The sequence below is a fragment of the Leucoraja erinacea genome, chromosome 18 (genome assembly GCF_028641065.1).
Source record: "Leucoraja erinacea ecotype New England chromosome 18, Leri_hhj_1, whole genome shotgun sequence".
NCBI classification, from domain to species: domain Eukaryota; kingdom Metazoa; phylum Chordata; class Chondrichthyes; order Rajiformes; family Rajidae; genus Leucoraja; species Leucoraja erinaceus.
The window spans coordinates 41,340,295-41,356,333 of record NC_073394.1 but is presented as its reverse complement, the minus strand read 5'-3'; the positions used below and the strand labels follow the sequence as shown (position 1 = coordinate 41,356,333).

General features: G+C 45.4%; 1 protein-coding gene across 7 annotated transcripts in view; it reads right to left on the bottom strand.

Moving 5' to 3' along the window:
- The window catches only part of LOC129705966 (uncharacterized), a 129,858-nt gene extending 118,592 nt beyond the window's left edge, over positions 1 to 11,266 (bottom strand). For all 7 annotated transcript variants that reach the window (XM_055649928.1, XM_055649931.1, XM_055649930.1 and 4 more), the window contains exon 1: positions 11,104 to 11,266. In XM_055649928.1, the coding sequence (XP_055505903.1) occupies positions 11,104 to 11,239 (136 nt within the window). In that variant the 5' untranslated portion in view covers positions 11,240 to 11,266. The remainder of the gene's footprint in view (positions 1 to 11,103) is intronic.
- Positions 11,267 to 16,039: the final 4,773 nt, after the last annotated feature.

Here is a 16,039-nt window from a genome sequence, read left to right as displayed (position 1 = left end):
TCCCTGCGGGGGAATACGACCTTTTTGTCGTATTCCCCTTCTCTGCCTCCGTCTACGCTGAGGCCTAATGAGCTGACGACCTTGAGGCTCCGGAGGCAGAGCACCATCAGGACTCGCTCTGAGCTCGCTCCCGTGAGGGTGGTCCGGCTCAGGGCTGGAAGAGGCTGGAGACGCTCCCGTGAGGGCGGCCAGCCCGAGGGTGGAACGAGGCTCCCGTCGGAGCGGCCGTGCTCGGGAAGGTGCGGCGCTGGCAGCCCGAGGGAGGTTCGGCGACCAAGTCGGGGCGGCCCGGTCCGGGGGAGGTTCGGCGCCCAAGTCGGGGCGGCCCGGTCCGGGGGGAGAAGCGACGCCCATGTCGGGGCGGCCCGGTCCGGGGGAGGTTCGGCGCCCAAGTCGGGGCGGCCCAGCCCGAGGCTGAAGACGGCACAGTACTCACGTGAGGGTGGCTGGGACGGTGTTCTGGCGGCGGTGGCCTGAGTCCGGGGTTCGGCCACGGGCCAGCAGCTGCTTCTGCAGGACTGGTGGGCGGCAGCTTCAACCACCCCGGGCCGCGGTGTTTGAGCCGCGGGACTGTTCTTAACATCGCCCGGGGGGGGGGATTATCGCCCCAGCGCAGAGGGACAAGAGGAGGGAAGAGACTGCGACCTAAGACTTTTGCCTCCATCACAGTGAGGAGATGCTGGGTGGACTCACTGTGGTGGATGTTAATATGTGTTTATTGTTGTTTTTATTGTATGGTATTATATGTATTATATGTATGACTGCTGCAATTTCGTTCAGACTTCTGAATGACAATAAAAGGCTATCTATATATCTATCTATCTATCTATCAGTCCCGCCATCCCGGGAATTAACCTTGCAAACCTATGCTGCACTCCCTCAATAGCAAGAATGTATTTTCCTCAAATTAGGGGACCAAAACGGCAAACAATACTCCAGGTGCGGTCTCACTAGGGCTCTGTACAATTGCAGAAGGACCTCTTAGCTCCTATATTCGATTCCTCTTGTTATAAAGGCCAACATGCCATTTGCTTTCTTCATTGCCTGCTGTACCTGCATGCTTACTTTCATAGATTGATGAACAAGGACCTCCAGATCCCATTGTAAACGTAGAAACAGAGAAAATAGGTGCATGAGTAGGCCATTCGGCCCTTCGAGCCTGCACCGCCATTCAATATGATCATGGCTGATCATCCAACTCAGTATCCTGTACCTGCCATCTCTCCATACCCCCTGATCCCTTTAGCCACAAGGGCCACATCTAACTCCCTCTTAAATATAGCCAATTCTACTTCCCCTTTTCCCAATTTGACGCCATTTAGATAGTAATCTGCCTTCCTGTTTTTGCTACCAAAGTAGATAACAGCACATTTATCCGCATTAAACTTCAACTGCCATGCATCTACCCGCTCCCCCAACCTGTCCAAGTCACCCTGCATTCTCATAGCATCCTCCTCACAGTTCACACTGCCACCCAGCTTTGTGTCATCTGCAAATTTGCTAATGTTACTTAGAATCCCTGCATCCAAATCATTGATGTAAATTGTAAATAGCTGCGGTCCCAGCACCGAGCCTTGCGGTACCCCACTAGTCACTGCCTGCCATTCTGAAAGGGACCCGTTCATCCTTACTCTTTGTTTCCTGTCTGCCAACCACTTTTCTATCCATGTCAGCACTACCCCCAATACCATGTGCCCACTAATCTCCTGTGTGGGACTTTCTGAAAGTCCAAGTGCACTACATCCATTGGCTCTCCCTTGTCCATTTTCCAAGTTACATCTTCAAAAAATTCCAGAAGATTCTCGTAAATCCATGCTGACCGATCTTGTTATTGCTATCCAACTATTTCATCTATTATAATTGACTCCAGCATCTTCCCCACCGCCGATGTCAGGCTAACTGGTCTATAATTCCCTGTTTTCTCTCTCCCGTCTTTCCTAAAAATCCACAGGAACTAATCCTGAGTCTATAGAACATTGGAAAATTATCACCAATGCATCCACGATTTCTAGAGCCACTTTCTTAAGTACCCTGGCATGCAGACCATCAGGCCCTGGGGATTTATCAGCATTCAGTCCATAAGTAACACTACTCAACAATGTACCTCGGTGACTGCCAATCACCCCCCTCATCTGCCATTTCCTTGTTCCCCATAATAAATTCACCTTTTTCGGTCTTCAATGGTCCAACTTTGGTCTTAACTACTTTTTTCCTCTTCACATACCTAAAGAAGCTTTTACTATCCTGCTTTATATTCTTGGCTAGCTTATCTTCGTGCCTCATCTTTTCTCCCCATAATGTATTTTTCATTATCTTCTGTTGTTCTTTAAACATAACCCAATCCTCTTGCTTCCCGCTCATCTTTGCTACGTTGTACTTCTTCGCTTTAATTTTTATGCTATCCCTGACGTCCCTTGTCAGCCACGGTCGCCCCTTTCTCCCCTTGGAATCTTTCTTCCTCCTAGGAATGAACTGATCCTGCACCTTCTGTATTATTCCTAGAATATTTTTGTTCCACTGTCATTCCTGCTAGTGGATTCCAGTCAACTTTGGCCAGCTCCCCCCTCATGGCCCCATAGTCCCCTTTATTCAACTGTAACCCTGACACCTCTGATCTACCCTTCTCCCTCTCCAATTGTAGATTAATCCTGACCATGTTATGGTCACTACCTCCTAATGGCTCCTTACCCTCTAGGTCCTTTATCAGATCCGGTTCATTACATAACACTAAATTCAGAATTGCCTTCTCCCTGGTAGGCTCCAATCCAAGCTGTTCTAAGAATCCATCATGAAGGTGCTCTACCAGTACCAACCTGATTTTCCCAGTCTACCTGCATGTTGAAATCTCCTATAACAACCACAGCATTACTTTTGCTACATGCCAATCCTAACTCCTGATTCAACTTGCGCCCTATGTCCAGGCTACTGTTTGGGGGCCTGTAGATTAGTCCCATTAGGGTCTTTTTACCCTTACATTTCCTTACTGACTCCACATCTCCTGTTTCAATGTCACCCCTTGCAAGGGACTGAATTTCATTCCTCACCAACAGAGCAACCCCAACCCCTCCGCTCACCTGTCTGTCTTTTCGATTATGAGGTATATCCTTGAATATTCTGTTCCCAGCCCTGGCCCTCTTGCAGCCATGTCTCAGTAATTCCCACAACAGTTTCTATCTGAGCCTGAAGCTCGTCCACTTTATTCCTTATACTTTGCGCATTCATATACAGCACTTTGTACCCCCTCGCACCGCTCGCAATTGGCCCTGACCTTACTCTGTTGTCCCTTCTTGAGCTTTCCTTCCCATTAATTCGAGAATCTTTTGTAATTTTTCCTGTAGCCACTTCCCCTTCAACTCCATCTTTATACTCCCGATTTGGCAATCCCTCCCCCCCACTATTTAGTTTAAACCCACACGTGTAGCCCTAGCAAACCTGCCTGCCAGAATGTCGATCCCCCTCCAGTTAAGGTGTAACCCGTCCCTTTTGTACAGGTCACCCCTACCCCAGAAGAGATCCCAGTGGTCTATAAATCTAAATCCTTGCTCCCTGCTCCAGCCCCTGTCACACATTCAGATCCGCTATCTCCCTGTTCCTTTCCTCACTAGCACGTGGTACTGGAAGCAATCCAGAGATAACCACCCTAGAAGTCTGGCATTTCAGTCTTCTTCCCAACTCTCTGTTGGAGAACCTTCTTCCTCTTCTTCCCGATGTCATTTGTGCCGACGTGCACAACTACTGCCGGCTGTTCACCTTCTGTGAACATCTATAACCAAACCCCCATATCCCTCCCTTCTCCCCCACCCCTCCCCTCTGCCCCACCTCAACTTGTCTCACACCTTGTCTTTTCATCTCTGGCCTTTGGCTTGGCCATGATCTGGCCTGGCCATCTGCTTTGGCTTGCACCTCCTCTCTTTCAGCATTCTCTCCACCCCCCACCTGTCTGAAGAAGGGTCCCAACCCAAAACATCACCCATCCATGGTCTCCAGAGATTTGTAGGAAGGAACTGCAGATGCTGGTTTACACTATAGATACAAAAAGCTGGAGTAACTCAGCAGGACAGATAGCATCTCTGAAGAGAAGTTTTGGTTGACGTTTTGGGTTGAGACCCTTCTTCAGACTGACAGTAAGGGGACAGGTAGACATTCTACATTGTAATGTAGAACCATTCCCTTATCAACATCTGATTTGATCTGTTGTTTTCACACCTTACCCTTCCATATCGCTAATTTGCTGTCATCTGACTCTCAATCAGGGTCCTGGAGAGACCACACCTGGAGTATTATGTCCAGTTTTGGTCTCTTAATTTGAGGAACGACATTCTTGCTATTGAGGGAGAGTGCAGCGTAGGTTCACAAGGTTAAATCCCGGGATGGCGGGACTGACTTATGATGAAAGAATGGAGCAACTGGGCTTGTACTCATTGGAATTTAGAAGGATGAGAGGGATTGTTATAGAAACATATAAAATTATTATGGGATTGGACACACCAGATGCAGGAAACATGTTCTCGATGTTGGGGGAGTCCAGAACCAGGGGCCACAGTTTAAGAATATGGGGTAGGCCATTTTGAACTGAGATGCGGAAAAACTTTTCACCCAGAGAGTTGTGAATTTGTGGAATTCTCTGCCTCAGACAGCAGTGGAGACAGATTCACTGGATGCATTCAAAAGAGAGTTAGATAGATCTCTTAGGACTAGCGGAATCAGGGGATATGGGGAGAAGGCAAGAACGAGGTACTGATTGTGGATGATCAGCCATGGTCACCAGGGCCGGCCCTAAGCCGATTGCTCCCAATTGGGCCCCGCGCCAATGGGGGGCCCCGCACTAATTTTCCGTATTTGGTACGGAAATACGAATTTGCGTTGCTCAATACAGTTTTTTTTTGCTTGAAACATTCGACTTGTTAAATACGGATTTCTTTTAAACGAACATGGATAAAAACCACTGCACCGGCCATCAGACAAAAACGATGTGTTAACTACTAGCACGTTAACAGCCAGTAATTAACACGTAGTTATACAATGTGTCATCAATTAATCGATCTACATTCCTCAGTAAATGTAATCGTGTTTGACCAAGTATTAATGACGCCCTGTGAATTTTATTCAAAGGAACGCGACGTCATTAATACTTGGTCAAACACAATTACACTGAGGAATTTAGATTGATACATTGACGACATTGAGAATTTCTTAAAACTCATCATCATGGTTGAGGGCTGACCGCCAGCTTCTTCTTGGTGTGCAGGTTAGTAATTTACCTACGGACCCACGTTGTGTCTATCTGTCTTTCGTTCCCCCCCCCCTCTCTCTTTATCTATCTATCTCTCTCTCTCCCCCGCTCCCATTTCGTCTCTCTCTCTCTCACGCTCTCACTCCTCTCTCACCATGTCGCCTCAAAATTCCCGGAATCATTGACGTTTTGCGATGATGGCTGCATCTGCGATTCCTTTCCATTGGGGGATGGGGGTGGGGTCATCAACTTTTGTTGCCAAGGTTTTAGAGTAAAGCATAACTTACTTCCCCATTGTGCTGGACAAAACTAGATGGTGCATTGCCCTGCACTGTTTCACAGACCTCCAATGAACTGGTTCAATGGTTGAAGGGTCTGAAGAAGGGCCTCAACCCAAAACGTCACCCATTCCTAGTATCCAGAGATGCTGCCTGTCCCACCGAGTTAATCCAGCATTTTGTGTCAATCTTCGTTTCAATGGTTCAAAGGTTTCCATATTATTAGGAAAACTAGAGGTGAGAAAAGGTGCAGAACAGATCATTCTGTTCTGGGGTTTGTTCTGTATCTTTTCATACCTCTAGTTTCCCTCTCCCCCGACTCTCAGTCTGAAGAACTGTGTGCAGGATAGTGTTCGTGTGCAGGGGTCGGTGCGGACTCGGGGGGCCGAAGGGCATGTTTCCACACTGTATCTCTCAACTAAACAGATAATCTACGGAAAGAAAATAAAGCATCTTTGTTGGTTCATTATGACTTGACGGGACTTTCAAATCTCGCACGAGAAACCTTTGCGGCACGGTGGCGCAGCGGTACAGTGGCTGCCTCACAGCGCCAGAGACCCGGGATCTTTCCTGCTGTCTGTTCGGAGTTTATATGTTCCCCCCGTGACCTGCATTGGTTTTCTCCGAGATCTTCCGTTTCCTCCCGCTCACCAAAGATGTATAGGTTGTAGGTTGAGTGGCTTGGTACAAATGTAAATTGTCACTGGTGTGTGTGGGATAGTGTTGTGTGTGGGGATTGCTGGTCTGTGCGGACTCGGTGGACGGAAGGGCCTGTTTCCGTGCTATATCACTAAACTAAACTAAACTAAACTAGAGCAGATATTCTATGGAAAGATTATTGGTACATTATGACGACGGGGATTTCAAATCCTGCACGAGATACCTTCAAGAATGGAGCATGCATTTCTATCAGTCATAGAAACATAGAAAATAGGTGCAGGAGTAGGCCATTCGGCCTTTCGAGCCAGCACCGCCATTCTATATGATCATGGCTGAAATCAGTATCCCCATTCCTGCTTTCTCCCCATATCACTTGATTACGTTAGCCCTAAGAGCTAAATCTAAGTCTCTCTTGAAAACATCCAGTGAATTGGCCACCACTGCCTTCTGTGGCAGATAATTGCACAGATTCACAACTCTCTGGGTGAAAAGGTGTTTCCTCATCTCAGTCCTAAATGGCCGACCCCTTATTCTTAAACTGTGGCCCCTTGTTCTGGACTCCCCAGTCACTCTGGGTGAAGTCCAGATGGAGCTGACAATGTTTGCATCTTCCACTTTAAATAAAAGTCAACTGAATTACGGAAGGTTAGAGAAAGAAGTATATTGATGCCTCTTTCATCACAAGCATGGTTGACATTTGTTACAAAGATAAATCAACTTTTATTTCAAATAATTTAAAAGTCACTTCATTAAACGCGGGGACAAGCAGTGTGGAGATTGCATTCTTCACTGCTTTCAGTGACACATCCATGGGCTCCACTGAACAAGGTCGTGACAGGATATTCCTTAGGACATTGAGGGAAGTTAGTGTAGAAATAGCAGGGGCTATGACAGAAATATTTCAAATGGCATTAGAAACGGGAATAGTGCCGGAGGATTGGCGTACTGCGCATGTTGTTCCATTGTTTTAAAAGGGTTCTAAGAGTAAACCTAGCAATTATAGACCTGCTAGTTTGACGTCAGTGGTGGGCAAATTAATGGAAAGGATACTTAGAGATAATATATATAAGCATCTAGATAAACAGGGTCTGATTAGGAACAGTCAACATGGATTTGTGCCTGGAAGGTTATGTTTGACTAATCTTCTTGAATTTTTTGAAGAGGTTACTCGGGAAATTGATGAGGGTAAAGCAGTGGATGTTGTCTATATGGACTTCAGTAAGGCCTTTGACAAGGTTCCTCATGGAAGGTTGGTTAAGAAGGTTCAATTGTTGGGTATTAATGGTGGAGTAGCAAGATGGATTCAACAGTGGCTGAATGGGAGATGCCAGAGAGTAATGGTGGATGGCTGTTTGTCAGGTTGGAGGCCGGTGACTAGTGGGGTGCCTCAGGGATCTGTGTTTTGCATCTACTGTTGTTTGTCATGTACATCAATGATCTGGATGATGGTGTGGTAAATTGGATTAGTAAGTATGCATATGATACTAAGAAAGGTGGTGTTGTGGATAATGAAGTAGATTTTCAAAGTCTACAGAGAGATTTAGGCCAGTTGGAAGAGTGGGCTGAAAGATGGCAGATGGAGTTTAATGCTGATAACTGTGAGGTGCTACATCTTGACAGGACAAATCAAAATAGGACGTACATGGTAAATGCTAGCGAATTGAGGAATGCAGGTGAACAGAGGGATCTGGGAATAACTGTGCATAGTTCCCTGAAGGTGGAATCTCATGTAGATAGGGTGATAAAGAAAGCTTTTGATGTGCTAGCCTTTATAAATCAGAGCATTGAGTATAGAAGTTGGGATGTAATGTTAAAGTTGTACAAGGCATTGGTGAGGCCAATTCTGGAGTATGGTGTACAATTTTGGTTCCCTAATTATAGGAACGATGTCAACAAAATAGAGAGAGTACAGAGGAGATTTACTAGAATGTTGCCTGGGTTTCAGCAACTAAGTTACAGAGAAAGGTTGAACAAGTTAGGTCTTTATTCTTTGGAGTGCGGAAGGTTAAGGGGGGACTTGATAGAGGTCTTTAAAATGATGAGAGGGATAGACAGAGTTGACGTGGATAAGCTTTTCCCATTGAGAGTAGGGAAGATTCAAACAAGAGGACATGACTTGAGAATTAAGGGACAGAAGTTTAGAGGTAACATGAGGGGGAATTTCTTTACTCAGAGTGGTGGCTGTGTGGAATGAGCTTCCAGTGGAAGTGGTGGAGGCAGGTTCGATTTTATCATTTAAAAATAAATTGGATAGGTACATGGACGGGAAAGGAATGGAGGGTTATGGTCTGAGTGCAGGTAGATGGGACTAGGGGAAAATAAGTGTTCGGCACGGACTTGAAGGGCCGAGATGGCCTGTTTCCGTGCTGTAATGGTTACATGGTTAATATCTTCTTCATTTGACCTCAACTGAGCGTTACGACAATATTTACTTAGCGAGGTCATAGATCACCTTGCAAGAAGCTCTAGCCATCATGGTTAGAGTGAAAAACGTCACTGTTTTTTTTATTGAGAAGAGCTATCATCTTATGTATAGGATGATTTCACGAAAGGTCACTGGAGCGTAGATCCGCACCCACGTGACCGAAAATTTGAAGTGGAGGACATGCTACACTTCCGGTACATGTTAGTGAATGGGAAAACACGCACTTTCACACCCGTTAAAAACATCGAAAACGGACAGTTTTTGAGCTGCAATTTATTGTGCCAGTCGGGGTGACTGTGAGGCACAGCTACCTAAATTTACAGCCCAAAAAAAAGATAGAAACTAAGGTAAATTCAAGAGGGAGCTGAAGGTGCCAATGCAGCGGAAGTGAACAGCGGACATTTGCCGTGGAGATTTAAAGGTCCAAAATATCGGGAATTATCGCGTTTGCTCGCTGAATTTCATCAAAATTAAGGCATTATTGACTTTTTTATCTTTATTCATTTGTTATATGAGAAGTTTTAAAAGTGAAAAATCCCTCAGTAAAATTGCAAAATCGCCCAATTCCATGCTGCAGGCTTGTCTGTTATTAGATGATAAAGAAATAAATAAATAAGTAGTTTGGGTGAATGTGCATGTGCATGTGCAGGCTTTAAACAAGAAACATTGAGAAATATATTTTGGAAAATAATAAAATGTCCTAATTTTGTCCAACTGACAGCTGACAATTATCCCATTCCTTAGCTTGCATCTGAGTAAAATTTATTTCAAAATGCATTGATAGTTTACCATTATTTAAATGGTAAATGTAGCTTCAGAAGCATTTTCATTTTGCATGTTAAAACCCACCTGAGAACCATGGGCGATTTTGCAATTTTACTGAGGGATTTTTCACTTTTAAAACTTCTCATATAACAAATGAATAAAGATAAAAAAAAGTCAATAATGCCTTACTTTTGATGAAATTCAGCGAGCAAAGGCGATAATTCCCGATATTTTGGACCTTTAAATCTCCACGGCAAATGACGAATGGCCTCCTCGTGACATTCACTTCCGCTGGATTGGCACCTTCAGCTCCCTCTTGAATTTACCTTAGTTTCTATCTTTTATTTGGGCTGTAAATTTAGGTAGCTGTGCCTCACAGTCACCCCGACTGGCACAATAAATTGCAGCTCAAAAACGGGCCGTTTTCGATGTTTTTAACGGGTGTGAAAGTGCGTGTTTTCCCATTCACTAACATGTACCGGAAGTGTAGCATGTCCTCCACTTCACATTTTCGGTCACGTGGGTGCGGATCTACGCTCCAGTGACCTTTCGTGAAATCACCCTATTGATCGCAGGTCGCTTTACCCACTCTGGTCTCAGAGCCGGTCATTCCAACCACGGCAGCCTCTTGAATGCAGAGATGTGTGCGTTTACTAAGACCAATGTGATGAAACAATTGAGTCTGGTTTAGGTTTTTAGTTCAGAGTCAACGCCGAAGGCAGACCAAACATCTTAAACAGAGATTGGTCAGATACAGTGGGAAATCATGTGAAATAATCACTGAATTTTATTTAAAATGAATGTACCTGCATGTTATACTGTTTAGTTTGGAGATACAGAGCAGATAGCCACAGTTCGCACCAACCAGCGATTTTATTAATTTCCTATTTGTCAATTTGTGCCCGGTGGTGGAGGCCAATCAACTGCTGTCTCTAAGGGGGTTGCGTCCAATCACCAACCAGCTTGCCTTACATTTTCCGTCCAATCAACAATTCGGTTTCCTCCCTTCCAATCAACCACTGTCTCCAAGGGCATTGTGTCCAATCACATAATGCAGTTTTATGGTAATTAGCTGCTACGGTAAAGGTTGGGAGCCAGCGGAGATACTGACAGTCAAACGGGAGGGAGCAGGAGAGATTCACACAGTGTATAATCCATAGCACCTTAGTGTACAATTTCATAATATATACTAAATAACTGGGCTGACAGACCTTGGCTGGGAACCTGGGGCTCACCAAAATTATTCCCAATTGGGCCCCGCACCCCCTAAGGCCGGTCCTGATGATCACATTGAATTACGGTGCTGGCTCGAAGGGACGAATGGCCTCCTCGTGACAAATCGCCCTGTTTTAGTAGTTATTTTTTAAAATTATTTTTGTATTCTTTCACACGTCTAAAATATCTCCACTCCTTCACAAAATATAATCTACTTAGCAAAAACAAATCAAACGATAATTACATTACATTATATAACTCGCAAAACATTTCTGGACAAGGTTTTTGGGCGCGGCTCTTTGAGCTTCAAAGATCACATTTGTAACTGCAAGGGCTGCACTCTGCAAAGAGCCATCACATTGTCAGCATGGCAAAGAATAATCAGATGCCACAGACTTTTTAAGATTGATTGGAAAGTGCAACTTGCAGGGAAAAGAGTGTTTGAGGGAAAGAGGAAGAGAGGGAGGGGAGAGGGAGAGAGGGGGGGAGAGAGAAAGAGAGAGAGGGGGTGGGGCATTGGCCGTTACCTGCGGCGGGTAGCAGCCACGCCAGCGCCAGCGCCAGTACCAGGGTGGGCAGCCGGGTTCCCGGAGAGGAGCAGCAGCCCCTCAGCCCCCAGACATCCCCCGTCCGGCCGCAGCCCGCACCCTTCCCCGCCACCATCTTGCAGAGATTAATTACTTTCGTTTTCGTGTCCTCGCGTTGTTTCCCGGCTGCACATCCGCTGGCTTTGAATATTTATTTATTACAGCGGTGGGAACTAGATGTGTATCGAGGTGGCCCTGTACAATAACACAGATGCAAACTGACACACAGTGCTGGAGTAACTCAGCATAGAGTCTGTGTGAAAACAGACATTTCGTCCCAATTTGTCCACACCGGCTAACATGTCCCGGTTTCACTAGTCCCACCTGCCTGTATTTGGCCCAAATCCCTCCAAACCTGTCCGGTCCATGTACCTGTCGAACTGATTCTTAAACTTTACGATAGTCCCTGCCTCAACGACCTCCTCTGACAGCTCTGATTCCTATTAATTTGTTTCTCCTTCACCTTAAACCTATGTCCTCTGGTCCTCGATATCCCTGCTCAGTGCATCTACCCGACCTATGGTTATATACACCTCTATAAGTTCACCACTCATCTTCCTGCGCTCCAAGGAATAGGGGGCGTGCAGTAAGGTCACTGGGTCATAGGGCTTGACGCACGGAGCCGCTCAATCCATCTGGAGGACATTGCAGCTTCCGGTACATGTTATTAATGCAAGAAACTCGTACTTTCCTACTTGTTAAAAAATGGCAAAATGTTGAATTTATGCGCTGTAAAAAATTGTGGAAGTCGGGGTAAGTGTGAGAGACATGTACCCAACTTTAGAATTCCAAACGTGAAGCAAAATGAAGGTAAAGAGATGCGAGAGCTGAAGGGACAACAGCAGCTAAAGTGCTTGGCGGACATTGGCCGTGCAGATATCGGAATAGAAAATATTGGGATTTCGCGTTTGCTCACTGCATTTCATCACAGTAAGGCATTATATGTGTTTTTTCTTGATTCCTTTGGTACCTAAAAAGTCTCAGAAGTGATAAATCTGGCTGTAATTTTTTCTTCAGATGCGTTTTCATTTTGTATGTAAAAACTCATTTGAGAACCACGGGCGATTTAAAAAATTTACAGCCAGATTTATCACTTCTGAAACTTTTTAGATGCCAAAGGAATCAAGAAAACCCACAAATAATGCCTTAGTTGTTGAAATGCAGTGAGCAAACGGCCAATGTTTGCCAAGCACCCTGGCTGTTGTTGTCCCTTCAGCTCTCGCTTCTATCTACCGTCATTTCTCCACTTTTGGAATTCTGAAGTAGGCTAAATGTCTCACACGCTTAGCCCGATTTCCATAATTGTTTACAGCGCAAAAATTGACAATTTCAGCGGGTTTTAACGGGCCCGCTACGCTGGAAACAATGGTAAGTGTCTACCTGCAGTACATCGCGTGTACTCCATTTGGAGTAGCCTAGCAACAGCACAGGTCATGGGTCGTGACCCGACTGCCGTGAAACCTCCCTATAAGTTCACCACTCATCTTCCTGCGCTCCAAGGAATAGGGGGCGTGCAGTAAGGTCACTGGGTCATAGGGCTTGACGCACGGAGCCGATCAATCCATCTGGAGGACCCGTAACTTCTGGTATATGTTATTAATACAAGAAACGCGTACTTTCCTACCTGTTAAAAAATACCAAAATGTTGATTTTTTGCGCTGTAAAAAATTGTGGAAGTCGGGGTAAGCGTGAAAGACATGTACCCAACTTTAGAATTCCAAACGTGAAGCGAAATGAAGGTAAAGAGAAGCGAGAGCTGAAGGGACAACAGCAGCTAAAGTGCTTGGCGAACATTGGCCGTGCAGATATCGGAATTGAAAATATTGGGAATTATCGGGTTTGCTCACTGCATTTCATCACAGTAAGGCATTATTTGCAGTTTTTCTTGATTCCTTTGGTATCTAAAAAGTCTCAGAAGTGATAAATCTGGCTGTAAATTTTGCTTCAGAGGCGTTTTCATTTAGTATGTAAAAACCCATTTGAGAACCATGGGCGATTTAAAAATTTTACAGCCAGATTTATCACTTCTGAAACTTTTTAGATGCTAAAGGAATCAAGAAAAAACACAAATAATGCCTTAGTTGATGAAATGCAGTGAGCAAACGGCCAATGTTTGCCAAGCACTCTGGCTGTTGTTGTCCCTTCAGCTCTCGCTTCTATCTACCGTCATTTCTCCTCACTTTTGGAATTCTGAAGTATGCTAAATGTCTCACACGCTTATCCTAATTTCCATAATTATTTACAGAGCACAATTTGACAATTTCAGCGGGTTTTAACGGGCCCGCTATGCTGGAAGCAATGGTCAGTGCTTACCTGCAGTTCATCACGTGTACTCCACTTGGCGTAGCGTAGCAACAGTACGGGTCATGGGTCGTGACTCGACTGCCATGAAACCTCCCAATGCAGTACCAGCCTGTTTAACCAGTCCCTATACCTCACACCGTCAAGTCCTGGCAACGTCAATAGACAATAGGTGCAGGAGTAGGCCATTCGGCCCTTCTGGCCAGCATCGCCATTCAATCAGTACCCCGTTCCTGCCTTCTCTCCATATCACCTGACTCCGCTATTTTTAAGAGCCCTATCTAGCTCTCTCCTGAAAGCATCCAGAGAACCTGCCTCCACCGCCCTCTGAGGAAGAAAATTCCACAAACTCACCACTCTCTGTGAGAAAAAGTGTTTCCTCGTCTCCGTTCTAAATTGATTACTCTATATTCTTAAACTGTGCCCCCTGGTTCTGGAATCCCCCAACATCGGGAACATGTTTCCTGCCTCTAGTGTGTCCAAACCCTTAACAATTTTATATGTTTCAATGAGATCCCCTCTCATCCGTCTAAACTCCAGAGTGTACAAGCCCAGCTACTCCATTCTCTCAGCATATGACAGTCCCGCCATCCCGGGAATTAACCTCGTCCTCGTAAATCTTCTCCATACCCATTCCAGTTTGACACCATCTTTCCCATAACATGGTGCCCAGAACTGAACACAATGTTGTAAATGCTGCCTCTCCATTATCTTATATAACTGCACATGTTCCCTATGTTGCGGGAGTCCAGAACCAGGGCTCACAGTTTAAGAGTAATAGGTAGGCCATTTAAATGGATTTTTTTCATTTTAAAATAAATTGGATAGGTATATGGACGGGAAACATAGAAACATAGAAAATAGGTGCAGGAGTAGGCCATTCGGCCCTTCGAGCCTGCACCGCCATTCAATATGATCATGGCTGATCATCCAACTCAGTATCCCGTACCTGCCTTCTCCCCTTACCCTCTGATCCCCTTAGCCACAAGGGCCACATCTAACTCCCTCTTAAATATAGCCAATGAACTGGCCTCTCTGCGGCAGAGAGTTCCAGAGATTCACCACTCTCTGTGTGAAAAAAGTTCTTCTCATCTCGGTTTTAAAGGATTTCCCCCTTATCCTTAAGCTGTGACCCCTTGTCCTGGACTTCCCCAACATGGGGAGCAATCTTCCTGCATCTAGCCTGTCCAACCCCTTAAGAATTTTGTAAGTTTCTATAAGATCCCCTCTCAATCTCCTAAATTCTAGAGAGTATAAACCAAGTCTATCCAGTCTTTCTTCATAAAACAGGAATGGAGAGTTAGGGTCTGAGTGCAGGTAGATGGGATTAGGTGAGATTAAGTGTTCGACACGGACTAGAAGGGCCCGAGATGGCCTGTTTCCATGCTGTAATTGTTATGTGGTTATATTTAGGACCGAGATGAGGAAAAACGTTTTCACCCAGAGAGTTGTGAATCTGTGGAATTCTCTGCCAAAGAAGCCAGTGGAGGCCAAGTTACTGGATATTTTCAAGAAAGAGTTAGATTTAGCTCTTAGGGTTAAAGGAAAGATATAGATTCTTCTTCAGTCTGAGGGTCAGGGGAGAGATATGGAAGGGTAAGGTGAGAAAATGACAGATGAAAGCAGATGATAAGGAAATGTAGAATGGTTCATTGTTCATTGTTATCTGAGGGGAAGGTGACAACGAGGCATACAATCAGTAAAATTAATCAGGACAGTGAAACTAATCAAAGAACCAGGGTGGGGGAGAGACGGGGTGAGAGGGAAAGCAAGGGTTATGTAAAGAGATCAATATTCATACCACTGGAGTGTAAGCTGCCCAAGCAAAATATGACGCGCTGTTCCTCCAATTTGTGTTGGTCCTCACTCTGACAATGGAGGAGGCCCAGGACAGAAAGGTCAATGTGAGAATGGGAGGGAGAGTTATAGTGTTTAGCAACCAGGAGATTGCGTAGGTCTAAGCGGACTGAGTGGAGGTGTTCAATGAAACGATCGCTGAGCCTGCGGTTGGTCTCGCCGATATACACGAGTCCACACCTGGAACAGCAGATACAGTAGATAAGGTTGGAGGAGGTGCAAGTGAACCTCTGCCTCACCTGAAAATACTGTTGGGGTCCTTGGACAGAGTCGAGGGGGGAGGTATAGGGCCAGGTGTTGCATCTCCTGCGGTTGCCGGGGTAAGTAGCTGGGGAGAGGGTGGCTTGGGCCTTTATCGCCCACTCCACCCATCTGCCACTCACTCCACTCCCACACTTGTATCCACCTATCACTTGCCAAGCTTTGTCCCACCCCAACTTTCTTTTCAAGCTTTCACCCCACGACTACAATTAGTCTGAAGAAAGGTTTCGACCCGACACCTTGTGCTAATTCCAGAGGAAATGAACCAATCTGATCAGTAGAATAAATTAGTAACTTAGAATAAGTTACATTCTGTAGAATATGGTACACAAATCAAAGTGCTGGAGGAATTCAGTGGGTCAGGAATGGACAAGTGACGTTCTCGACCCGAAACGTCTTCTGTCCATTCCCTCCACAGATGCTGTCTGACTTTCTGAGTTTCAGGTGCACTTTGTGC